At 52.9% G+C, this 25,846-nt stretch overlaps 1 protein-coding gene across 2 annotated transcripts; it reads right to left on the bottom strand.

The window, feature by feature from the left end:
• Positions 1-2,888: 2,888 nt before the first annotated feature.
• CDC42EP2 (CDC42 effector protein 2) lies at positions 2,889-8,825 on the bottom strand. 2 transcript variants are annotated; one of them, XM_043452491.1, is made up of 2 exons: positions 8,677-8,825; positions 2,889-4,321 (listed from the first exon to the last, which is right to left on the bottom strand). In XM_043452491.1, the coding sequence occupies exon 2, from the start codon at positions 4,025-4,027 to the stop codon at positions 3,395-3,397; it is 633 nt and encodes a 210-aa protein (XP_043308426.1). In that variant the 5' UTR covers positions 4,028-4,321; positions 8,677-8,825; the 3' UTR covers positions 2,889-3,394. The 2 variants fall into 2 exon arrangements, with proteins under 2 accessions (XP_043308426.1, XP_043308427.1); XM_043452492.1 differs by lacking the exon at positions 8,677-8,825 and adding an exon at positions 4,851-4,962.
• Between the last annotated feature and the right edge of the window lie 17,021 nt (positions 8,826-25,846).

Raw genomic sequence — 25,846 nt, 5'->3', positions numbered from 1 at the left:
CCTGGGACAAGAAGGTCCGCCTTCCATGGCCACTTTATCCTCATCTCAGGTCCAAGGTGACAGGCTGTTTTCTGGCTGGGTGAAGCTATAAGGAAGGTGTCATGTTTCCTGTCTTCCCCTCCCAGGCAGATGGGGCCAAGCCACCCAAGAACTGAGGGGGAGCCTGCAAGCAAGACGGTGCTGGCCTTCAGCTCCCCGCCCTTTGCCTTCATACTTTACCAGGGCCTGAAAGCTGAACACCAGTGGGAGTAGAGGGTTGCAATCAAGTATGGGCTTTGGGGCCTCACAGACCTGGGTTCAAAATCCCACTACAGATACTGCAACTCCTATTTCTAAATGATGGCAAAACTTTCGGACTAAAAATAAAAAGTCTGGTGGTGGGAATGTAAAATGATGCCGCTCCAGTGGAAAATGGCTCTTCCTTAAGAAATTAAATATAGAATAATTATAGGATTCAGCAATCTCACTTCCATACACATCCCAAAGAAGTGAAAATAGAGATTCAAATATATGTACACCCATACTCATAGCAGCATTATTCACAATTGCCAAAGGGTAGAAGCAACCCAGGTGTCCATTGATTGGATAAATGGATAAACAAAACATGGAATATACAGACAATGGAATATTGGGTGCTAAGTTGCTAAGTTGTGTCCAACTCTTTATGACCCTATGGACTGTAGCCCACCAGGCTCCTCTGTCCATGGGACTTCCCAGGCAAGAATATTGGAGTATTGGAGTGGGTTGCCATTTCCCTCTCCAGGAGATCTTCCTGACCCAGGGATTGAATCTGTGTCTCTTATTTCTCTTGCATTGGCATGTGGGTTCTTTACCACTAGTGCCACCTGGAAAGCCCAATGGAATATCGCTCAGCTTTTAAAAAGAATGAAATTTCCGTGCCTGCTACAGCATGGATAAACCTTGAAGTTGTCATGCGAAGTGAAATAAGACAATCACAAAAAAGACAAATAGCATGTGATTCCACTCGTGTCAGGTGCCTAGAGAAGTCAAAGTCATGGAGATAAAGTAGAAAGGTGGTTGCCAGTGGCTGGGGTTGGGGGGATGGGGAGTTAGTGTTTAATGGGTATGGAGTTTCACTTTGGGAAGATGAAAAAAGTTCTGGAAATGGATAGTGGTGATGGTTGCAGAATAATGTGAATGTATTTAATGCCACTTAACCATATGCTTAAAAATGATTGAAATGGTAAATTTCATGTTATATATGTTTTATCACAGTTTTTAAAAAATCACTGAAAAATAAAAAGGTAGTATGACCAAGAAAAATGTCCCCTGCTCCAATTCTGCCTCTACCTCTAGTATGAAATCTTGGCCTAGAAGCAGGAAAGGCTGGAGGTGAGGTGGGAGTCAGTTTTGTAGGGTCAAAAGGATGGAAGAGAGGGGAAGAGAAGGGAGTCACTGGGGCCTCCTCAGTGACTGGCTTACCTCGAGACACCAAGCCCCACCCTTTTTCTCAGTCCCCACTTGGGGCCAATTCTCTTCCTGCAACAGCTTTTTCCTCTCTAATCTGTGGTCCATCTCCCACTCAGCCTTTGTAGTGACCCTTCTAAAACCTGGGTCTGCTCTCCTTCTTCTACTCTTTCAGCAACTCTCATGGCCTCAGCTTCAGTCTTGCAAGTAGAACAGTTCTGAACTGACTCTAAAACTGTTTTTCCAGCTTCACAGTCCTGTCTTTCCTGAGCCCTGAGTTCCTTTAAGACATACATCATAACCATGTTTGAATACCTTCCATCTGCAAATAAAGAAATGTTACCCCTGATTTTCTCAGCAACCCTGCAAGGCAGGTGTCACTGATTCCCATTTTAGAGATGGGGAAACTGACTCTCACAAGACTAGGTTGGACTCAGAGACCTAGGCCCTTTTGGCCATGCTTTGGATTCTCTCTCATTCACTCAGGTGCCTCAGTGCCTTTGTTCAAGAATGAGCATAAGCCCGTCAGCCCTCAGGTTTGGCTCAGAATCGTGACACCACCCCACCCTGCCCCAGGTATTCATGATCTTGGTGTCTTCTTCACAGTGTTCAACACTGTTGAAAATGCCCTTGATAACAGATTTGCTATCCTTCCCCCCACTAGACTGTGAGCTCCAGGAGAGCAGGGGGTTGTGTCTGTATGTCTTCTGGTGCCCCAGCACCGGGAGCACATGTGATGCACTGTAGACCAAGAAGCAGCACTGATGAGATGAGTCGGATCCCTCGCAGTGCCAGGTCTAACCTGCCCTTCTGCATGCTCCCTCAGTCCTCTGACACCAGAAAAGCTGTTGGTCCCTTGCACTGCTGCTGCTAAGTCACTTCAGTCGTGTCCGACTCTGTGCGACCCCATAGACGTCAGCCCACCAGGCTCCCCTGTCCCTGGGATTCTCCAGGCAAGAACACTGGAGTGGGTTGCCATTTCCTTCTCCAGTGCATTAAAGTGAAAAGTGAAAGTGAAGTCACTCAGTTGTGTCGGACTCTTAGCGACCCCATGGGCTGCAGCCCACCAGGCTCCTCCATCCATGGGATTTTCCAGGCAAGAGTACTGGAGTGGGGTGCCATTGCCTTCTCCGGGTCCCTTGCACTAGGTCTGGTTATTCCTTGGCTCTTGGGCCTCTCTTGATAGACCTGTCTCCTGGGCCCAGTGCCTGGCCTACTCCAGCTACCTCTCATCAGACACCCTAATCAATGTCAAAATATCCCCAGTTGGCACTTGGTTTATTCCAGCTTCACTCTCACTATGGGCTCAGAATGCCATACAGTTTCTTCCAGAAGGCATGCCTTCCCCCAACTCCATCCCACCATATAAAGCCCTCTGGGGCTGGAGTGAGTGAGCCCACAGCTCCTAGAGCCTGGCCTGTCTTGAGGAGGGGCCTGGAACAGAGTACCGGGAGCAAAAGTACCAGAGCAGCAAGTTTTATTGCAACTAGAATCCCCTGGTCACGTGGGAGGGGTGGGGCGGAGGGACACCGGTCACTGACGCCACGTTCCCAATCCACAGCATGGAGCCAAAGGTCCAGTTGGCTGTGCCCCGCCTCTTCCCCGGCCCCCCTCCCATCAGGGTGTCATGGAGGCTGAGTTAGAGGCGGGTGAAATGTGGAGTCCATTTCAGCAGAGCCTTCGTCTGAGGGGTCTGAGGAGCATTTGGTGGTGGGGGTCCAGGTGGCCCGAGACGCACGGGGCGCTTCGGGCTGACGTCGGCACGTGTCCTTGTGGGGATTAGGGGGAAGCAAAGAGGCCACCGTGTCCACGTGGAGGAGGTGGGAGGGAGGGAGTCAAAGGCTCAAAGTGAGAAATCACTGGCCAGCAACCACACACGTGGGACCCGGGGACCCCGACTCCTAGACCAGGGTTGGTGTCCACCCCCTGCCTCCACGGCATTCACCCCACTAGCCGCTCTCGGGTCCTATGTGGGGATCTGCAGGTGGCCCAGGTCTTGGTCCATGATCTGGAGGACGTCGTCCAGGATGGAAGGCCCCAGGTCCACGTGCAGGGACAGCAGGGAGCTGGCGTGGGACAGGAAGGGCTCCTCCGCTCCGGACTCGGGGGTCAGCCCGCTGTGGGCGGCGCCAGCCTCTGGGATTCTCCACACATCCACAGTCCCCGCCTCCTGCGGGGAGGGCTGCGGGGTCTCCAGGTGCAAGCGAGGGGGCTTGGGTGGGGCCTGGGCGGCGGGCAGGGTGAGGGCCTGGGGCCCGCCGATGACCGGCAGGGAGATGGCGTTCTTGAGCAGAGGGGACGGCCCATCCGGGAGCTCCCGCCCGCACAGCGTGGCCGTGCGCGTGAACTGGAAGGGCATCTCGAAGCCGCTGTCCTCCTGGGTCTCGTCCACCGCCGTCCCCGGCAGGAGGTGGAACTTGCCCTGCAGGAAGGAGATGTCACCGAACGTGTCGTTGCCACCTCCGCTGCCGATGTGGATGGTGTGGCGGAAGTCCCCCAGCGGCGGGCTGATCATGTCCGAGGACAGCAGGTCCCGCAGCTTCTCCTTCTTGCCCTTGCGGCTGCCGCGCTTCAGATAGATGGGCACCTTGGTGGACATGGCGACCTCACCCCCGGGGACCGGGACCGGCCACTTGCAGGACCGCGCCCTCTGCAGTCTCCTCTCACCCCCGTCCACCACAAACACCCAGAGAGAGGTGTCCAGACACCAAACACTTGCCAAAGGGCTAAGAAACGATCAGTGAAGTCAGAGGGTCGAGATAACTAAAATCACTTTCTCCCAAGAAGGTTGAAAACGCTTCTGAAAACCGGAAGCAGGCAGGCGCAGAGCTGGTAGTCAGCAATGCTCTCTGGGCTTGTCCTTGAGAGATTCTTTCCGGTCCAGGCTGAGGAACTGAAACACCAAGGATATCAGTAAGAGATGGAAGGACAAAGGCAGAGGCACCTGTCTGGTTTCCGGGTGCCCTTCAGGAGCTTCAGGAGCCCACGCGGGGCCGTACTCCTGTGGGAGCCCTCCTGGCAAGATCCTGTGTTCCTCCACAGACTTACTGCGGCCTCAAGGCCTGGATCCCAAGCGCCAAGCCCCTCCCTCTATGAGTGGGGACCCTGCGTGACAGGCCTGAAGTCACATACACAGCCCTGGTTCCGGTCTCCTGTTCTGAGTCCGCAGTTCTGCTCATCTTCATCGTTTGCACTCAATTGTGCCCAAGACGTGACCAGTGCCAAGTCATCGGGAGTGGGGGCGTGGGGGGCAGAGGGGGGCGCTTGTCTCAGATTTGTCTCAGCTCCTGACTTGACCGAGGATGGAGGTCTTGTGACCTCTGTCTCGCCCACCTAGGCCAGGCCCAGGACTGGACGCACAGCAGGTGTTCAGCCCACCCAGCCAAAGAAAGGAGCATCGGTTTGGCCCAATCACATCCCACCTGGAAGGGAGATGCTTGCTCAGAGCTTCCCTTTTCTCCTCCTCCGGGTTAGGAGTTCCTTATGGGCAGGAACTGAGTCTACTGTAGTTTCTGCCCCTCCCTTCTGTCCCAGCGGCTAAGGGGAAGAGAGAGTGGGGGATATAAATATTTGGGGCGTGGAGGCTCTGCTCCATGCCTGGGATTTTGTTGAGTTCTTTGCAAACCCATCTCATTCAATCATCACAAACTCTCTCCTTTCATTCCCATTTAAAATGAGAGCTCTCAGGGAATTTCGTGGTGGTCCAGTGGTTAGGACTCACAGCTTTCACTGCTGTAGGTCCGGGTTCAGTCCCTGGTTGGAGAGCTAAGATCCCGCAAGCCACATGACATGGCCAAATAAATAAATAAAATCAGAGCTATCAGACATTTTGGAGGGATTCCCATAAGGCATTGCAAAATGAGAGAAGCAAAATGCAAAAATGTAGTCTAGAAGGTTCCATTTGTTGAAAGCAGTTCCGCTCCCCACTCCCCATACATGCCTGTATGTGTATCTACACATACAGGTCTGCATAGGATTATATCTTATATCGGAGCAGGAAATAATATAGAAGGCTGGCACTAGGTTGGCATAGGGGCTGCCTACAGGCGGGGGGGGGGGCAGGGATGTGGGGTCTGTGACATGGGAGGAAAGTTGTTCTCAGTAAAAATTATCTTTGATATCAGGTCTCATTACTAAAAAATGATATAAGTAAGCTAAGTATGAAAGGATGGTTGCCAAATGTTGACGGTAGTTCTAAGATGGTAGAATTTCAGGTGACTTCCCCTTTCTTGTTCATACTTCTATAAGCTCAAATTCTTAATAAGAAGCATGTATTATTTATGAGCACCTATTATTCATGTAGTCAGAATAAACACAGATATTTCTAAGGTGGAAAAAATAAATACACTCTGGAGGGATGTCATACAGGTTTAACAGAAAAAGGAAGTGGAAAAAGCACTCCCTCTAGTTCCTGCAGCAGGGGACTGGCCTGATGTGTAGAATCAGCATGAAAGGCAAAGAAACTTATCCAAGGTCGCCCAATGGGTGACCACGTGAGCACACCCTCCTGGGGCCAACAGGGGCTGAGCAGGTGGGAAATCGCTGGGGAAGGGTCAAGCAGCCTCTGCCAGTTCTTCTGCCCCATTCTTCTCTTCATCTTTTTTTAAAAAAAAAATTTATTTGTTTATCTGACTGTGCTGGGTCTTAGTTGTTGCACTTGGGTATTTAGTTGCAGTAAGCAAACTCTTACTTGTGGCACGTGGGATCTTTTAGTTCCCTGACCAGGGATAGAACCCAGGATCCCTGTATTGGGAGCATGGAGTCTTAGCCACTGGACCACCAGGGAAGTCCCCTCTGCCGCATTCAGCCTGGGGAGCAGGGTGAGAGAAGATGGAGGGGGCTGGCAGGAGGGAGCAGGAAGGAGGAAGGAGGATGCAGGAGACGCAGAATCCCAACTACGGCCCTCCCCCCAGCCAGGCCCTTACTCAGGAAACCCCACCCCAGGACCGGACAGCTCGGGTCAGTGGTGCTGAGCCACAGAGACCGGACATCTTGCCCCTCCCAGAGCACCTGCAGCTTAACAGGAAACAAAGGAATGACTCTCTGGTGGCAGAATTCCAGCTAAGCTTGGAAGGAGCTGGGGGGGAAGGGGAGGGAGGCAGGACGTGCTCTGAGGTCCTGGACTCCCATCACTCATTTAACTAAAAGACATTTATCTGTGCCCACCATGCTAGGTCTGGAGGCATGCTGACATATATCCTATCTGTCCCCTTGGCAGGCAAGAAATCCTGGGATAGTTTTCCTTCCTTTTCACTCATGGAGAAGGAGGCCAACTGGTGGGATCTGCCCAGAACTTGGGCCAGACCTCCCCCCTCCCCCCGCCCTCCATCATACAGGGGCGCCAAGACAGCCTGAGTGTTTCCACAACAGATCCGGCGTCCCTGACAGCTCTTGCACTCTAAGCCAGATGTACCCACCCAATTCCAGATGTGAGGAGAACTGAGGCTGGGGGGAAGGGTTGGGCCAGTGTCAACCACCGGGGAGAGCTGGGAACCGCAGCCATCAAGCCCCAAATATTCAGATTTGGCAACTCCAAGACCCCAGGCTCCAGCTGGCCTTGCATGGTTCCCATTTTAACCTCTGAGGCACAACACAGTGTCATCCAGAGGCAGAAGCTGAATCTCAGAGACATCAAGCAACTTTGCCGAGGTCACCCAGCTAGTAAGAGGAAGAGTGGGCGCTGCTACCCAGCTGGGTTCCAGTGGCTCTGATACAATGGGCCGTGCCAAAATATGTGCACTGCCTGGAGAGCAGGAGGGATCCACCTGGGCTGGGGCTGCCAGGTCCCCAGGCCTCCTCCATTTAAGTCCTACCTCTTGACTGTTTCCATCTCTCAATGTGCATGTGTCCAGATATATGAGAATGAGCTGTCCATCAGGACAAGGCTCTAGGGGCTGGGCTGGGCTGCACCCTGCAGCTTTAGGAGGAGCAGATGGGAGCCATCCCAGCTCTGTGGGCCTGCTCTGGAAGGTGCCAAGGGCCTTCTTTAGAGAAAATGACTTCTTGGAGGCAGAGCCCCCTCCTCACAAGGAATACTAGGTCACTCCCCACCAGGGGTGTTTCAAAGTCAGGCCCCTAACCTTGAACCCATTGCTACCTGGAAAACATCTTTTCTCTCTGGCCTCACCTTCCTCATCCATGAAATGGGTTGACGACAAGGCCATTATGAGGGAGTTAGTGGAAGTCAGAGAGAGTGTGGATGTAAGAGGGGGTTAGTGGGTCACTGTCAGCGCCGACATTTATTCAACAAATGGCTCTAGGGACTTCCTCAAGCATTCTGGTTCTCCGGGGACAGTGCTCCAGACAAGACCGAAAAAGAGCAGCCCCTGGGGGGAGGGGTCCTCCGGTACAGGCGCCCTCGCTGGCCACGGGGTCTCCCCGCTTCCCTGTGCAGAGCGGCGCTCGGTTCCGTGGCCACCAGGTGGCGCGCGCTCTCCCTCTACTGCCCCTCGTCCCGGAGGGGTCCTGCAAGCGCCGGGGTCTCCAGCGAACCTACAGTTCTAGGCGGGCGCTTCCCAAGGAGAGGCACGCACGTTCGCGTACCAGGTGCGGACTGTCTGCAGGATCTTCTTCCCTTGGAGGATTGTGGGCTCACAACCAGACAATCGGGGGAAGAGGGAGCGATCGGAGACCCTGCCCGGGTATCCAACCTCAGGGAGGAGCCTCCCCTGTGTTTTCCGGCCTAGGCGATGTCCGAGTGTCCGCTCGGCGCAGGGCCAGAGTTCGGCGTGCGGCCCCCGCCCCGTGGCTCCCGCGGGCCCCGCTATTCAGGCTCAGCTCGGGTTCTGGCGCCGACCCCCTCCCCGCCCTCTGCCCGAGCGCAGCCCAGCCCCGTCCGGATCCGTTTCAGGACACTCGCGGCCACGGCTAAAGATAGGAGGACACCTCACCATCGACTAAAAATACGACCCCGGGTCCAGGCGAGGGCGCTGAAAGTCAGGAGGGCACTGCAGGGTCCCGGGGGTGGGGCGGGGGCCCCGGCGCAGCATGGAGGGCTGGACCGGGAATTCGGGTTCGGGATGCGCGGCGCCCCGCAGGCCGAGAGGAACGCGGGCGTGGCCGCCGGGACCGAGGCGCGGGTGAGAAATGCCGTGCATCTCACGGCAGAAAGGACCTACGTAGAGATAAGTTGGGGACCGAGGCGCGATCGGGGATGAGGCGCTTTAAGGATGGGCCTCTCGAGGGACACCCCACCCCCTGCCCCGCTAGGAGCCGCGGTCTGGCTGCAGAGTCCGGGCCTGAACTCACCTTGACGCGCGATTAGGCGGCTGACCAGCGAGAGGCTAAAGCGCAGGAGCTGGACCGCGCGGCGGTGGGATAGACCTGAGCTGTGAACTTACAGGGAAGACCGTGGCCCCTGAGGCCCCGCCCCCTGCCCGTAGAGCCAATGCCGGGGCCGTCCCATCTAGGCCACACCCACAGCCTCGCCCCACTCGCGGGCCCGCTTGGGCTCAGTCTTCCGAGGCGCAGCGCAGGGATCCAGCAGCCGCGGGGGCGCGGGGGTCCAGTCCGAGCTTGGGTAGCTGCGGGCCAGGCCGCGTCGAGTGATGGGGCTGGACTCCGCGAACTCCGGCTATGTCCGTCAGAGCCCAAACTCTCGGTTCTAGGAGGGCCGAGGTGGGAGGTAGCCGGAAGACCGAATTCTTAGAATTCAGAAGAGGAGTGTCCCTGGAGGGTTCCCTCCCTGGAGGGCACCGCCATAAAAGTATTGAGTAACTGCTGAGGAAATGAATGAGGCCTCGGAGGCGCTTACGTCAATATATTACAGACTTCCGAGAGCTTTCAGGAGTTTGCCGTCCCCTAGAAAATAGGGCTTTGGGGGTGTGCGCGGGATGAGTGGCCCGGCCACGCCCGTATTTACCGTATTTATCTTCAGGCTAGGTGGCTTCCGGGGTGGGGGTGGGACTGGTACTCAGACTTTACAACGTTGGGTGGGGCCTGAGCGGCGGCAGGGTGAGGTCCTGGGGCTCGCGGATGACGGTGACCAGGGGGGTAATTGATTGGTTGGTTGGTGGGTTCATTCATTCATTTAGTAGAAGAAACATTTACTGAAAGGCAGACCCTGCAAAGGGTGGATGGTAATGAGGTAAGGGGACCTGACATCTGTGACAGTACAATGTGACCAAGATGACAGAAGCTTCCATACTGTAGATGTGGGAGGGACTCAAGGAGAGGGGGTCAGGAAGGCATCCTGAAGGAAGGAAGGATGCTGAGGGTGGAGGTGAAGGTCAGCTAAGCCAGGAGGGAGGGAAGGATGGGGAGAAGCAGAATCCAGTAGGCAGAGTAATGGCTCCCCCTAAAGAGGGGGAACCTGTGAATGTATTTTCTTACATCGCAAAGAACAATTAAGTTTGCCAATGGAATTAGAGTTACTAATCAACTGACTTTAAAACAGAGAGATTTGGACTTCCCTGGTGGTCCAGTGGTTAAGAAGCCACCCTACAATGCAGAGGACATGGATTCTACCCCTGGGTGGGGAACTAAGATCCCACGTGCAGCGGAGAAACTAAGCCCATGCATCCTCAACTAGAGAGCCCTTGTGCTGCAACAAAATATCCCATGTGAGGCAAGTAAGACCCAACACAAACAAATAAATTTTTAAAAATTGTGTTGTGCTTTTAAAAAACAAAACAAAAAATCAGAGAGATTATCCGAATTATCTGGGTGGGTCCAGCACAATAATTATTGCTGGTCCTTAAAGTGGAAGAGGGAGACTGGAGTGTCAGAAAAAGAGATGTGATGATGCAGAAATGCTGTGTTGCTGCTTAGGAAGACGGAGGAAGGGGCCATAAGCAGGCAGCCTCTAGAAGCTGGAAAAAACAAGGAAAAGGGTCATCCCCTAGAGCATCCAGAATAAACACATCCCACTGAGCTTGATTTTAGACCCATGTTGGAACTTCTCACCAATGAGAATGGAAGTTTATAAATTTGTCTTGTTTTAAGCCCCCAAGTTAGGATGTGAGAGCTGGACAATAAAAAAAAGGCTGAGTACCAAAGAATTGATGACTTCGAACTGTGGTGCTGGACAAGACTCTTGAGAGTCCCTTGGACTGCAAGGAGATCAAACCAGTCAATCCTAAAGGAAATCAGTACTGCATATTCATTGGAAGGATTGGTGCTGAAGCTGAAGCTCCAATACTTTGGCCACCTGATGCCAAGAGCCAACTCACTGAAAAAGACCCTGATGCTGGGGAAGATTGAAGGCAGGAGGAGGAGGGAATGACAGACGGTGAGATGGTTGGATGGCGTCAGGAGTTCAATGGATACGAGTTTGAGCAAGCTCTGGGAGTTGGTGAAGGATAGGGAGGCCGGCATGCTGCAGTCCATGGAGTCCCAAAAAGTTGGACAGGACTGAGTGACTGAACAACAAAGCCCCCATGTTGGTGGCGATTCGTACAGCAGCAATAGAAAACAAATACAGGGAAGTTTCAACTTTTAATCTTGAGCCTTCCTGGCTGCTCCTTCAACTCCCCAAGGAGCATCAGTTAGGTGGATTCTGCCAGGACTGGCCTAGTGGCTCAGAGGAAAGCTGAGACCTGGACAGTGCAGGAAGGGGGCCCTAGGTCAAGTTGTGATGTGGATGGGGAAGTGTTGTACCTTCCCCCTTCCTACCACCCAGGCTTTGTCAGTCAACAACCCACCCAGGCCGGCCTATGCCCTTTGCCCAGTGCCTTTTGCCCTTGAGCTCCTCAAATCCTCTGAGAGCCAGTGAGATGGACAGAGCCAGCATCACTATCCCCCTTTATAGAAGTGAAAACTGAAACTCGGGGCACTGACAGTGATCTACTTAGCCTGAAAGGGCAAGACCTGCTGGTTCTGGATCCTCCTCCCCGTTCAGGCTTCCCACCCAGCCATTGTCACCCCTGCCCTCCCCTCATTCCTATAAAGCAACCAGGTTGGGGGGCCAGCTCGATGCCAAGCCCTGAGCACTGTCTCTGAGCCACAGACCCAGGTTCTGAGCTGGCTGTGCTGCCAACTTGCTCTGTGGCCACAAAGAAAGGACAATCCCTTTCTGAGCCTCCTTGCCTGTAAAAGTGGAGTTCCATGAGTCCCAAACAAGATAAGGGACTTGGGCTTATTTTGTTGATGGGAACACACAGTCCTTGCAGGCAGGAGTTTCGTGGAAACATTATAACTGGAGCTTTGGGGGATGGCGGATGGCCTTGCCACCTGACTTGGAATGAGTCTAATGATGAAGAGCTGACTCTGTTAATGACTCCTCTGAGCCTGTGGGAATAAGGCTTGAGATGCGGCCCCCACTCTCTGCCCATCAGTGAGCATCCTGCTTTGGGGGAAGGGACTTGGGAAAGGTCAGGAGCCCCATTCAGGGCTGGTGACAAAACAAAATTACAGGGATGAAAGCTTGGAGAGGCAAAGACCCTTATCCAAGGCCACTCAAAGCCAGGAAGCAACTCCGGAGCTCTTTGGAGAAGTTCTGGTGTATGGGGGAGGGCAACTGACAAGCACTGGGGATGACAGAGCACTTGGGCGATGATTTGTCCCCCAAGCCTGACCCAATCCTGGGCCCCTCCCTCAGCAGTCAGTGATCTGCTCAGCCTGGCTGTGTGGTCAGGGCTCCCAAGCAGGGCCCAAAGCCACAGGAAGTGCCACCTGCGCTTTGGGGCTGTTCGAAGCCCACCTGGATGTGTTCCACCCAGCGCTGGCTCCCTGGACGGTTCCTACTCTCCGGCTATCAACCGGAGTTCTGGCCCCCGCAAAGCCCACATCCAAGGCCTACTCTGTGCCTGGCACTGGGTTCTGTGCTTTGCAAGCACTCAGGTAGGCGGTCCATTCTCACCATTCACAGAGGCAGCTGTGTGGCTTGGCCGGGGCCTGCGGAGTCCCTGGGGAGCCTGCTGCTGGCTGCTCTCAGCTCTGCTGAATGGACGGGATCCTTGCAGACACGCCCTGTGTTGCCATGGTAGCCCTGCAGTTAATGAGCGTTTATAATACAGGATTTCATTGACTAGAATTGTTTTTTTTTATGCAATGTCTCAGGCCGTGTGTAAAGGCCTGAGTACAGGTGATGAGGCTGGGATCCTGAGCCACGGGAACATCGAGGTGTCCTGCGTTTCTGACCCAGTGGACGCTCAGGCCAAGTGCTTCCTGTTCAGCCTGACCCCATGTCCAGGGACTGCCGTCTCTACCAGGGCCTGGACTGATCTTGCTGGAAGGGGTCTCAGACAGCCTAGTGTCTAAGGGGTAGGACCCTGAGGGACGTTCAGGGGAGCTCAGAGGTGAGGAAGCCTGGAGGGAGAAATGCCCCAATGGGTCATTCAAGTCCCTTCCCCGCAGCCTGGAGCCTCGCCTTGATCCTGAGCTAGGCCCAGGCGCCGGCCCGCTGCCCCCCAACCCCACAGCTGCTTCCCCCACCCAAGGACCTGTAATCGCCACACAGGGACTGACTCAGTCCTTCCTTCCCCTCCCGGCCTCTTCTTCCTGGAAATCGCCTGCGTCAGCAGCCCCAGCCTCTGAGGGCCCTGGGGGATAGCGTTGGAGGCCCCCTTCTCCAAGGTCATTTGGGGAGAATGATGGAGGAACTGAGCCGGAGGGTAAGACTCCCAGGCTGGAGCCAGCTCTCCTCGGCCCCTCCCACTGGGGACCTAGGGAGGCAGGTGAGACGTGGGGGACCAGGAGTCTGGGGACAGGTCTGGGGGCAAGGCATCACAAGGGAAGGGACATCAAGGGGGCAGAGAGAGGAGACAAGGTCTCCGAAAGGGTCTCAGCTCCCCCCACCCCCATCCCTTGCCATGGGAGGCATGGAGTGGGACAGGCTGCATCTGCCCCTAGGAAGCCTCCTCCGTGGCGGCCTGAGGCCAGCCTGCAAGGCTCTGTGGCCTGAGCCAACCCCCGGCCTGGGATGGATTTTTCCTTGATTGTTTCTTGTTTCCTTCCTCCCCTGGGCTCCTGCCAACTCCAGCCCTGCCCTCCTCGCTTCTCACCCGCGTTTAGGGAGCTCTGACCCGACGGAGGCTGGGACTCCAGATGAGAGCTCCCCCAGAGCGCCCCCAGCTCCTGCCTCTGCCTTGGTCCCCTCCGTGGGAACTGGGTGGCAGGGCCTGACTGGGGGACTTCCCTGTGGGTCTGGATTTTTGGTCCCAGGCCCAGGGCCAAGGGGGTTTCCAGAGTTGTGACAGCCCTGTCCTAGAAGGGACCAGTCCAGGCACTTCCTTGGGCGCCTCCAAGCCACATGGCCATCTTTTGGTCTGGGCAACGCAGAGTTAGCAGAGGTTGTGTTCAACACTTCCCACCCTTTTGAGACACTTTGTCATTATTCATTTTGAAAACTCATTGGCATCTACCTTGTGCCCAGGGCTGTGCCAACTGGAGAAGACACAGATGGCCAAGGCTGGGTTCCAGCCCTCAGAAAATAAATACCCTGGGTAAAACAAATGACCACTTCTGTGCCATGATGGAGATCCTTGAAAGCAGAGGCCAGCTCTGATTTATCTCTTTCCTTCCCAGGCGGCATGGATGAGGCCCAGTCAGCGACAATGGATTGCATGCATACTATTAATAAGTCGCTTCAGTCATGTCCGACTCTTTGCGACCCTATGGACTCTAGCCCTCCAGTCTCCTCTATTCATGGGGTTTTCCAGGCAAGAATACTGGGGTAGGTTGCCATACCCTCCTCCAGGGGATCTTCCTGACCCAGGGATTGAACTCACATCTCTTAAGTCTCTTGCGTTGGCAGGCAGGCGATTTACCACTAGCGCCACCTGGGAAATGGATTGAGGGAAGAACTAAAAAGAACAGCAGTAAAACCAGTTTGTTCTGCTAGTGGTGGGGAAGCAGGTGGAAGAGTTAGGAAGGCTTCAAGGAAAAGGTGATATTTGAGCAGGATATTAATGGGTAAGTAGGAATTTGCCAGTTGGAGAATGGAAAAGATATTTCAGGGGGAGCAGGCAGGGGCAAAAGCAGAGGCCAGAAGGAGTGTGAGTAGATGCATGGTGTGATCAGGAAATAAGAGATGTCTAGCAGACCATGGCATAGAAGAGGGGGGAAGACCAAGAGGGCAGAGGGCACCGTTTGCCTTGCCCAGCTCCCATCCTTCTTATTCTGGTGACCACCCCTCAAATTTCCAGAGTCTCCAGTATGATTGACCCCACCGCCAAGCTCTAAAAGTGGATCTGAGACCCTGGTCTACCCAATCTGAGTGATGGGGATGGTTTAGGGATAGGTATATATCAGCAAGGGCTTCCCTGGTGGCTCAGTTGGTAAAGAATCTGCTGGCAATGCGGGAGACCTGGGTTCCATCCCTGGGCTGGGAAGATCCCTTGGAGGAGGGCATGGCAACCCACTCCAGTATTCTGGCCTGGAGAATTCCATGGACTGTATAGTCCATGGGGTCCAAAGAGTCGGACACGACTGAGCGACTTTCATAACCATATACCAGCAATGAGCTTCAGCCTGTGATTGATAAGGTGACAAATGGCAAGACGTCAACTCAGGGCTCCCAGCGGCCAGCTCTGCCACTCTGAGGGAAGAGCCTGTCCAAGAATAAAGCCAGCACAGAGAAAAACAGAGCCTAGAGAATGACTTTCAATGACACGGCTTGTGCTCCTGGATCCAGTCTTGCCTGAAGCAGACATCCATTATATGAATCAATAACTTAACGACTTTTGTTTAGTCCAGTTGGAATTGGGTTTCTGTCACTTGCCACTGAGAATCTTACCTATTAAAGAATAATTAAAAGCAGGACTTCCCTGGTGGCGCAGTGGATAAGATCTGCTTGCCAAGGCCGTGGACACGGGTTCGATCCCTGGTCTAGGAAGATTCCACATGCTGCAGAGCAACTAAGCCCGTGTGCTGCATGACTGAACCCTGGAGCCCATGCTCGGCAACAAGAGAAGCCACCACAGTGAGAAGCCCTGCAACCAAGAGTGGCCCATGCTTGCTGCAACTAGAGAAAATCCGCTCATAGCAACGAAGACCTAGCACAGCCAAAAAGAAGAATAATTAAAAACAGACAATAGCTTGTGCTAGCTGCCGAATGGGGAGGAAGGAAGGATCTGTGTAAGTGTGATATGACCAGAATTGCATTTTTTCATTGAAATTACTTTTTTTTGACATGGTAGCGCTTTCATTCGGTTCACAATTTAGAAATCACAAGAGGCAAAATGTCTCCCTCTCACCCTTGTTTTCCAGGCACCAGTTCTCCTCCCCATGGACAACCAGTACTGTTTCTCATAAACACTTCTAGAGATACTCTTTGCACAAGCAAGACCTCGCCCATCTTATTTTTACACAAGTGAAAGTCGCTCAGTTGTGTCCGACTCTTTGCGACCCCATGGAATATATAGCCCATGGAACTCTCCAAGCCAGAATACTGGAGTGGGTAGCCTTTCCCTTCTCCAGGGGATCTTCCCAACCCAGGGATTGAACCCAGGTCTCCAGTATTGCAGGCAGATTCTTTACCAGCTAAACCACAAAGGAAGCCTAAGAATACTGGAGTGGGGTAGCCTATCCCTTCTCCAGGGGACCTTCCCAACCCAGGAGTCAAATCAGGGTCTCCTGACTTGCAGGCAGATTCTTTACCAGCTGAGCCACAAGGGAAGCCCTTTTTTACACAAATGGCAATATTTAGACAAGGAGAGCCCCAAAGTACAGCAGGCCATGGTGGGAGTGGGGAGAGGAGAGGCCCCATTGCCGGGGGTGGTGGGGGAGAATTTGCAGGGGCCGTGGGAAGCTGCATTTTGTTGCACCTCTACTATTCATATTGTCGTGCACCTTCCTTTTTTCAGTTAACACTGTACTTATGACCACTTCATATCCGTTCATAGAGTATGTCCTCAGTGTAATTTCCTCATAGCTGCATAGTATTCCATATGGGGTGCCCCATAATTTACCTAAATTATGGCCTCTCCAGTCTCAAGACACTTCTCTGCTCCCTCTGCTGCAGACATGGGCCTATCAACCCATAATGGTCTCAGCTGATAGGTGTTTAGCTTGTCCCCAGGCCTTTCCGTGACAAGCAGTGCTGCAGGGTATCGCCTTGTATAGATGCTGTTTTACACACACGTGAGCACAGCTGCAGAATAAGTTCGCGTGAACTCAGGAGTCATATGCTTCCCAGGTGGTGCTAGTGGTAAAGAATCCACCTGCTAATGCAAGAGACATAAGAGACGTGGGTTTGATTCCTGGGTCTGAAAGATCCCCTGGAGGAGGAAATGGCAACCCACTCCAGTATTCTTGGCTGGAGAAATCCCCATGGACAGAGGAGCCTGGTGGGCTACAGTCCATGGGGTCACAAAGAGTCGGACATGACTGAAGCAACTTGGCATGCAGGCACGTGAATGTCACAGGACACTCGCAGTTGTCATTTGATCAGCTCTGTCCACTTGTCCTTCTCAGGGGATGTACCAGGTCCAGGGTCCCCACATGGACCACAGGGCCTGTTTCTCCTCAAGCTTCATTGGTACCAGCTTCTCAGCTTTTTTGATTATTTTTAAAAATTTTATTTATTTATTTGGCTTTGCCAGGTCTTAGTTGAAGCATTCAGGATCTTTAGTTGTGGCCTGTGGGATCTAATTCCCTGACCAGGAATCGAATCCAGGCCCCCTGCTTTGGGAGCGCAGAGTCTTAGCCGTGGGACCACCAGGGAAGTCCCAATCTTTTTTATTGTTGTCACCGTGATTGATAAACACTAACTAAAGACAACGGAAGCTTGAAAAATCAAAGCAAAAGTGTTTGTCGCTCAGTTGTGTCCAACTCTTTGTGACCCCATGGACTGTAGCCCACCAGGCTCCTCTGTCCATGGGGATTTCTCCATGCCAGGCTCCTCTGTTTATGGAGTTCTCCTGGCAGAATACTGGAATGGGTTGCCATTTCCTTCTCCAGGGGAATCTTCCCAGCCCAGGAAGCGAACCTGGATCTCCTGCTTAGCAGGCAGATTCTTTACCATTTGAGACACCAGGGAAGCCTTGGTGAGGTTTTAACCTACATTTCTCTTATGATAAATGAGGTTGGCCATTTTTCGTAGTCTTCAGGGCCAGCTCTCTTTCCTTTTCCATGAACTGACTGAGAAGTATGCTTCGGCGGGTCGATTCAGAGACGAGGGTGTGGCGAGAGGCCTGATTGGAGGCAGGGGCCACTTTGGAGACAGTTGGTTCAGACAACTTGGCTCTGAGCTGTGGTGTAAAAGCCGGCGTTGGAGATAGTGAGGTCGAAAGATTGGAATTTGGTGACAGATGGGCTACGGGGGCCAGGGAGGAAGGAGAAGGAGGGGTCAGGCCAGTCCAGGGTGATGACTTGGTTGATATGAGGGGGCAGGGTAGGAAGGGGAGGACAGGCGAGTCATCAAGGGCGGTGGAGGAGCCCAGCGAGTCCCTGCCCACTCTCCATCCCACATCGTGACTGATGCAAAACACCGAGCTGATGGCCACACGCTCGGGCTCACATGCTTCGGTGGCCACAGACCCTGGGCAGTGTCCCTGCTCGCCTCCAACCCTAAGCCACTTCTTGGCTCCCTCTGCTCTGGACCCGGCCTGCACACACCCGGGCTCCAGGCACAGGCACCTTGCATAGCTTCTCCTTTCTCTGGGCCATCTCCCGTTGTTCTGCAGCTCTCAGCCATGGGGTCAACCCCAGTCGATGTCATGTTGCCTCGGAGAAACTCTGGACCACAGTTCTCTCTGTCCCATCATCATCTGATTCATGTCCATCCCCTCACCCCCACACCGGACTGTAACCAGGGCTGTCTCCCCGGAGTGGATGCCCATGAATGTGAATGAATGAATGAAGGGCAGGGCGCGGGAGGGAGCAAACGGGGCAAACAGGAGACGAGGGTTTAGGAAGCCGAAGGACCTGGAGCCGGCCACCTCCATGTGAGGCACAGCCGCTTGGCCCCTCCCTGGCGCCCCCTGTCATCTGGCTTGCTTGGGTTTTCTGCTTAGCGTTTGTGCTAGTGCTTGCTGGCTTGCAGTTTCTACCTTGGAGTGGAAACTCCAGATAGAGCAGGTATTCTCTTCGGAGGTCTGCATCTCGATGCTCAGGTGAGATCCCGACAGGAGCTGGTAGCACAGTAGGCGTCTGAATAGGAGTGGGTGTGGGTACTGATGGGCTGAGGCCCAGGGCGGCACGCTGCTCCTTCCTTCTCTCTAAGAATCTGTTTCGGTGGATGGAGACGAGAACATGTTATGACCATGCATTCCTTCGGTGGGTATCTCTTATGGATCTACTGTGTGCCAGGCACTCTACAGGGACAGGACAAAGTCTTTGCCCTCAGGGGACAGGTTTACAGAGCTGAAGGGCGAGAGAGATGTATGTTTATCTATATGGGGCTTCCTATGTGGTGCTAGTGGTAAAGAACCTGCCTGCCAATGCAGGAGACTTATGAGACTCAGGTTCGATCTCTGGGTCAGGAAGATCCCCTGGAGTGGGGCATTGCAACCCACTCCAGGGTTCTTGCCTGGAGAATCCCATGGACAGAGGAGCCTGGCAGGCTATGGTTCATAGGGTTGCACAGCCAGACGCTACTGAGGCGACTTAGCATGCATGCACATATATATACATTATTTTCTTTCTTTAAAAAAAAAATTCATGCCTATGGCAAAAGACTTTAAACAGGATGTGAGAATGGACATGACTAATTCTCTTGAGACCTCCTGCTCCTGACCCTGCTTCTTCAACCCCCAGCCCCAGAGGAAAACCACTGTGATTGGAAATATTCTTTTCTTGTTGTTTTAAAGACTTTTTTTTTTTTGGAATGTGGATCATTTGAACAATCTTCACTGAGTTTGTTACAGGATTGTTTCTGTTTTATGTTTTGTTTTTTTGGGGTGTGCACCATGTGGCATCTTAGCTCCCCTATCAGGGATTGAACCCCCTTGCAGTGGAAGCCAAAGTCTTAACCACCAGACCACCAGGGAAGTCCCCGAGATAGTCTAAGAGCAGAACATTTGAGATTTTTTTGTTTTGCTTTTAATTTAATTTATTGAAATACAGTTGATTTATAATGTTGTGTTAGCTTCTGGTGTATCGTACAGTGGTTCAGTTATACATATATAGTAATCTGCATCTGCTAATCTCAAACTCCCAACCATCCCTCCTCCACCCACCCCTACTCGGCAGTCGCAAGTCTGTTCTATATGTCTGTGAGTATATTTCTAATTTGCAGATGAGTTCATTTGCGTCATATTTCATTTTACTATTATTTTTTTTGGCATGCCTCAGCATGCAGGATCTTAGTTCCTGGACTAAAGGATTGAATGTGTGCCCCCCTGCAGTGGAAGCCCAGAATCCTAACCGCAGGATCTCCGGGGAATTCCCCATTTGTGTCATATTTTAGATTCCATGTATAAGTGATATCATATGGTATTTGTCTTTCTCTTTCTTACTTCTCTTAGTATGAAAATCTTTAAGTTGTTGCAAATGGTATATATATATACATATATATATATATATATATATATACACTACATTTTTTTTTTTTTTTTTATATTTGGCAGCATGTGAGATCTTAGTTCCCTGACCAGGGATTGGACTCTTGCCCCCTGCTTCAAAAGTCGGGAGTCTTAACCACTGAACCACCAGGAAAATCACTACCATATTTTCTTTATCCATTCATCTATCGACGGACATTTAGATTGCTTCCATGTCTTGGCTATTGTAAATAGTGCTGCTATGAACACAGGGGTGCCTGTGTATTTTTGTGTTTTTTTTTTTAATTTGCATGCATGCATCTTTTTGAGTTATAGTTTTGTCTATATATATGCCCAGCAGTTGGATTGCTGGATCATATGACGATCCTGTTTTTAGCTTTTTGAGGACTCTCCATACTGTTCTCCATAGTGGGTGCACCAATTTACATTCCCACCAATGGTGTAGAAGGTTTTCCTTTTCTCCACACCTTCTCCAGCATTTGTTACTTGTAGATTTTTTTGGTAAACTTTTTAATGATGACCACTGACTTTTTAATTTCTGACCACTCCTGAGAGGTGGTACGTCATTGCAGTGTTGATTTGCATTTCTCTAATAGAGTGTGGCGGGTTACAGTCCAAGGGGTTGCAAAGAGTTGGACTTGACTTAGCGACTAAACAACAGCATATAATTAGTGATACTGAACATCTTTTCATGTGCCTATTGGCTGTCTGTATGTCTTCTGTGGAGAAATGGCTATTTAGGTCTTCTGCCCATTTCTTTTTTTTTCCCATTTCTCGATTGGATTGTTTTGTTTTGTTATTGAGTGTATGAGCTGTTTATATATGTGTGAAAGTGTATGTCTGACTCTTTGTGACCCCAGGGACTATAGCCCACCAGGCTCCTCTGTCCATGGAATTCTCCAGGCAAGAATACTGGAGTGGGTTACCATGCCCTCCTCCAGGGGATCTTCCTGACCCAGGGATCGAACCTGAGTCTCTTAAGTCTGTTGCATTGGCAGGCAGGTTTCTTTACCACCAGCGCCACCTGGGAAGCCTGTATGTGTGTATGTGTGTGTGTGTGTGTGTGTGTGTGTGTATTTTAGAAGTTAAGTTGGGGGCAGAACATTTGAGGAGGACTCCAGATCTCAGGGGAAGGTGGGCCCCAGGGCTCAGTCAAGGCGAGCCTTCCAGATTCTGGTTGAGGGCTCCTCCAGCTCCTGGGAGCAGAGAAGCCAGAGAGGCTGCTGCAGGGCTGCCTCCGCTGGCCTGGCTCTCCCGCATCTCACTCTTTGGGGCCCACTGACTTTGCCCTCCAGGCCTCCAGTTCTGTTTCTCAGTAAGAAATGCTTCAGACCCTGGGAAGATCTGGGAGCAATGGAGCTGGCAGGAGAGATGGGGCTCTTCAGGGCCCCACCAGGCTCGGGGCAGACGCCTGGGCTCTCAAGGAGCAGTGTACAGGACAGGGGTCAGTGGGGTGACAGCCGGCAGCTGTCCCGAGACTTCTGAGGGGCCCTGGGCAGCTGCATGGTGCTCAGCTGTCAGGCAGGCTCTGGGCTGACAGGAGGAGGAGTGTGGGTCTGGGTGGGGGAGTCTGGAGCTGGCCATGGACCTGGTGGGCCCAAGAGCAGGCCAGCCCTGACTCCCCTAAGGCCCTGGCATTTCCAGGAAGACCCAGAGGGAGCAGAGATAGGCCTGGCTGCTCAGGGATAGAAGATCTAGAATGATGATGTCAGGGAACCAGAGGGGTCCAAATGCCTGCGTGCAAGTGGTTAAGTCCCATCCCTTCAACCTCCGGACTTTATGGCCAGACAATGTGGCCTGGTGCTGACCCCTCTCTCCCCAGCTTCTGGTTCTCTGTCCTTTGGTTTGATCCATACTCAGAAGGCGTTTCCCCTCATGGAAGCAAGATGGCTGCAGCAGCTCCACTCTCGTGGCTGTGTCTTTTCTCCTACCTCCAGCAGAAGCCTTGGAGCCATTGTGTTTACCGTGTCTTGGGTTGTGCCTATTCCTGGCCAACTACTGAGGCCAGGGAAATGCAGTGTGTGGTTCGGTTTAGGCAAGGGAGGAAGGGGGAGGTTCTGCCCACCACGGAAACTGGGGTACTGTTTCTGTAGGAACAGACAGAGGGTGCTGGGGAGGCTCTGTCCTGATTTTTTTTTTTTTTTTTTTGGCCGTGTTTGTTGCTATGCGGCCATGTTTGTTGCTATGCGGCTGTGTTTGTTGCTATGCGGCCATGTTTGTTGCTATGCGGCCGAGTTTGTTGCTATGCGGCCATGTTTGTTGCTCTGTGGGCTTCAGTAGTTGCAGCATGCGGTCTCAGTAGTTACCTAGGGCACAGCCTCAGGTTCCTCTCTGCAACTGGAATCCTCCTGGATCGGGGATCGAATCCATGTCCTCTGCAGGTGGATTCATAACCACTGGACCACCAAGGAAGTCCTGTCCTCTGACAGCCGTTCAAGTGTCTTCATCTCTCTTGGCTTCACTTCGCCCTGTGCGGCACTGCCAGCCCTTTCCTAAGTTACAGGTTGGATGTTGTCTGTCTGATGTAGAAAAGCCTTCAAAGATCCCCTGAGACACACAGAATCTCTCCAAACTCCTTCACAAGTCTAGACTGCTTGAGTCATCTGGCTCTAAAACACGGCTCCAGGTCACTCAGGTCTTTTTTCTTTTTTCCCTTCTCCCTCCCTTCCCTTGTATTCCCTTCCTTCATAAATTTAGAGCCTGGGTGTATACACAAGAGCATTGAGAACGCGTTCACACAAAAACTTGTTCAGGAGTGTTTATAGCAACACCACTCACAATAGCCCCAAAGTGGAAACAACTCTAATGTCCATCAACTGATGAATGGATAAACAAAATACAGTCCATCTGTACAATGGGATGGGGCTTCCCTGCTGGAGCTAGTGATAAAGAACCCACCTGCCAATGCAGGAGACCTGAGAGACTTGGGTTTGACCTCTGGGTCAGGAAGATCCACTGGAGGAGGGGATGGCAACCCACTCCAGTATTCTTGCCTGGAGAATCCCATGGACAGAGGATTCTGGTGGGCTACAGCCCACAGGATCGCAAAGAGTTGGGCACAACTGAGGCGACTTAGGACACATGCACATACAATGGAATGGTATTCAGCCATAAAAAGAAACAAAGCACTGATAATGCTATGACTTGGGTGAACATCGAGAACATTATGCTACGTGAAAGAAATCAGACACAAAAGAACACACTGGTATGATGCCAATTATTCGATATGCCCAGAAGAGGTAAACTTGTAGAGACAGAGAGTAGATTAGCGTTTGCCAGGGGATGGGAGTGGGGTGGAGATGGTGAGTAACTGCTAGTGGGTATGGGGTTTATTTTGGGTGATGAAAATATTCTAGAAGTAGTAATGATGTTTGTACAACCTTGTGAATGTACTAAAACCTACTAAATTATATGCATTAAAGTGGTGAAGTTTGGGAATTCCCTGGCTGTCCAATGGTTAGGACTTGGTGCATCCACTTCCGGGCTGGGGCCCCTGGTTCCATCCCTGATTGATTAGAGCTAAGATTCTACAAGCCACATGGCAAAAAAAAAAGGGGGGGGGGTCTCTGTTACAATTATAAATTATTTGAGTCTTCTGTACTGACAATCTGGATGAACATTTTGGCCAACCAATATCTCAGTAACACTTTTTTTTTTTTTTTTTAATTAAAAAACACTTTTTTTTTTTTTTTTTAATTAAAAAAAAAAAAAAAAAACACAAAACTACCCTCCTCTACCCCCTACCAGTCAAGGTCTTTCTTGTCTACTTACAGGGTTATTTAAGGGAGAGGCCACGTGTGTCCCGCCGGGACTGACTCTCAGATGGCTCAGCCAGGAGCCCCAGGGTCAGGGGAAAGGAAGTATGTATCAAACAGAGAAGTGAAAAATCAGCCCAAATGGCTATTCCCAGCACCAAGGGAAGCGGTGAGGCTGGGCTGAGCCGGCCTGGGTGACCCCAAGCCAAGGGAAAGGAAACACTGAGGCTGAAATGGCCGCAGGAGGCAGGAAGGATGGATGGCAGAGGAGAAGTTATGGCCCTGCCCAGGTCCTCACCCCCCAGGACCTCCCCCCCCAAGAACCCCCAGCTTCCTGGTTGGTATACACTTGGGTTCCCAGACACAGAGCTACGAGGGGCTTTTGTTCCCTCTGCAGCTCTCCCCTGACCTTTCTTGAGACAGAGCCTGAGCCTGAAGGGTGGCTGAGCAGGGGCTAAAGGAGGCAGGACAGGGCCCCCGGGCCAGCGGGTGAGAGAGGGCTGGGAACCCTGCCAAGGGCAGGGCTGGGGCATCGAGGTGTGGAAGGCAAACTTGGTCAGAGTGCAGGACTTCGCTTCTGCAGAACCACCTGCTTCACCCATGGGCTTGTGTCTCAAGGGCTCGGGGCACGACCCGGACCAGGGAAGATGCCGCCAAAGCGGGTTCTGGGGCAGGTGGGTCCCAGGAGTCCAGGCCCAGTTGGGCTCCTCTGCTCCTCCCAACCCCGTCGCCAAGGCCCCCCCACCCCCAGAGCCTTCTTTTAGAGTTGTGAGCCCCAGACAAATGAGAGGAACGAGGCTCAAGGAAACTGCTGAGCCAGCTAGAGGGGGCCGAGGAGCAGTCGGCTGGCAGTCGTTGGGCACTGACGTCCTGCCGAAAGCAAGGGAAGTTTCTGGTGTAGGGGGCGCGTGTCTGCTGGACCTGTCTGAATCTGGGGTTCTCATCCTGCTTTTTCTGTTTGTTTTCAATGCCTGCCTAGGCCCTCCCAGAGCGCTGTCCAGTCACACGACTTGTATCCAGGCAACGGGCTCTTGTTCCCATTCATGCCAGCTCCAGCTCTCTCCCCCCACCTGCCCGGCACGGGCTTCCCTCCCCTCCCCCCGCCCTGTCCCCACCCCCACCAGGATACAGGTATTATTTCCCCTCTGCTAACCATCCCCATCCCACTGGGATCTCTGGCCCATCCTTGCCAAATGGGCACCAAGACATTACCATTCCCCACACGGCTTCTCCAGCAGCAATGTGAAAATAATTGCCAGGGTGTGCCATAACACACCCTGGGAGCCACACGTGGCTCACGATGAGGGTCGTTTTGTTTATTGTGGCCAAAGGCTTGTCATCTCCCCAGGCAAGGGTTTTCCAAGCGGGGGGGCAGGGTGGGTTTTTAGCTGACATTTGGCTTGGTAGAAATGCAAATGACATTCTTGAACTGTGGCAATTCTATGGGATTGTGGAAGAGGGGCCCAGGCTCCAAGAATGCCAGGTCCGGAGGCTGATAAGTCACAGTGGCCTTCTGGAACATGGTTGGGTGCTTCATGTGTGGGGGGCCCTGGGGAGGAGGGAAAACCAGCCCCACCCCCACCCTCACCCAGGTGGGGCTGGTCTCTAATTCCGGTCTTCAGAGGAGGTGCCTGTAAAACGGATGCAATGGAACAGCAGCTGCTTATTTTCAAAGGGAGACCGGTTCTGCCCAAGCCTGGTCAGATCTGTTGATTCCACTTCACTGTCAGATGGGGGAGGCAAAAGTTGGACACAGTTAGGTTACCTATTTATCTCTGACTCGAGGCATTGGCCCTTGGCCTGGCAGCTGGGGGTTTCCAGCCGTGGCTCTGGAGTCTGAGGCAGGACGGCCATCAGCTGAGAACAGAAACCCACTCCTCATTTAGCAGCGACAGCCTCTTGCCAGGTGCCAGGACCCCCAGGGGTGGGGACATGGCGGGGGCCCTGGAGGGCCTGGCCTTGTCTGAGCATTCTGGGCTGGAGGCGAGACCCGGGCGGCGGTGCAACTCGGCCGAGCCAGCGCAAGGGGATCTGGCTCTGGCGCAGCTCTGGGAGGCCCCCCTCCAGATGCAGGGGTCGGGCCGGGACTGAGAGGACCGCGCCTGGCGGGCCCGGCATGCAGCCAGCTGCACGCTCCTCAGCTGAGCCCAGCGCCTCCTCAGCACAGAGGCCACGGGGGCCTCAGAGGGTCAGAGCTGGGGCTGGGTGGAAACCCAGCGTGACAGATGCTCTGCTTCTCTGGACAGAGGTCAAGGAGGCAACATTCTTTGTTCACTACCA

Source organism: Cervus canadensis, chromosome 29 (genome assembly GCF_019320065.1).
Source record: "Cervus canadensis isolate Bull #8, Minnesota chromosome 29, ASM1932006v1, whole genome shotgun sequence".
Classification (NCBI taxonomy): Eukaryota; Metazoa; Chordata; class Mammalia; order Artiodactyla; family Cervidae; genus Cervus; species Cervus canadensis.
The sequence above is the reverse complement of the archived record's forward strand: the minus strand, read 5'-3'. Positions and strand labels throughout refer to the sequence as shown.

Excerpts from the sequence above, each read along its gene's own strand:
- CDC42EP2 (XM_043452491.1), bottom strand. The coding sequence starts at position 4,027 with ATGTCCACCAAGGTGCCCATCTATCTGAAGCGCGGCAGCCGCAAGGGC.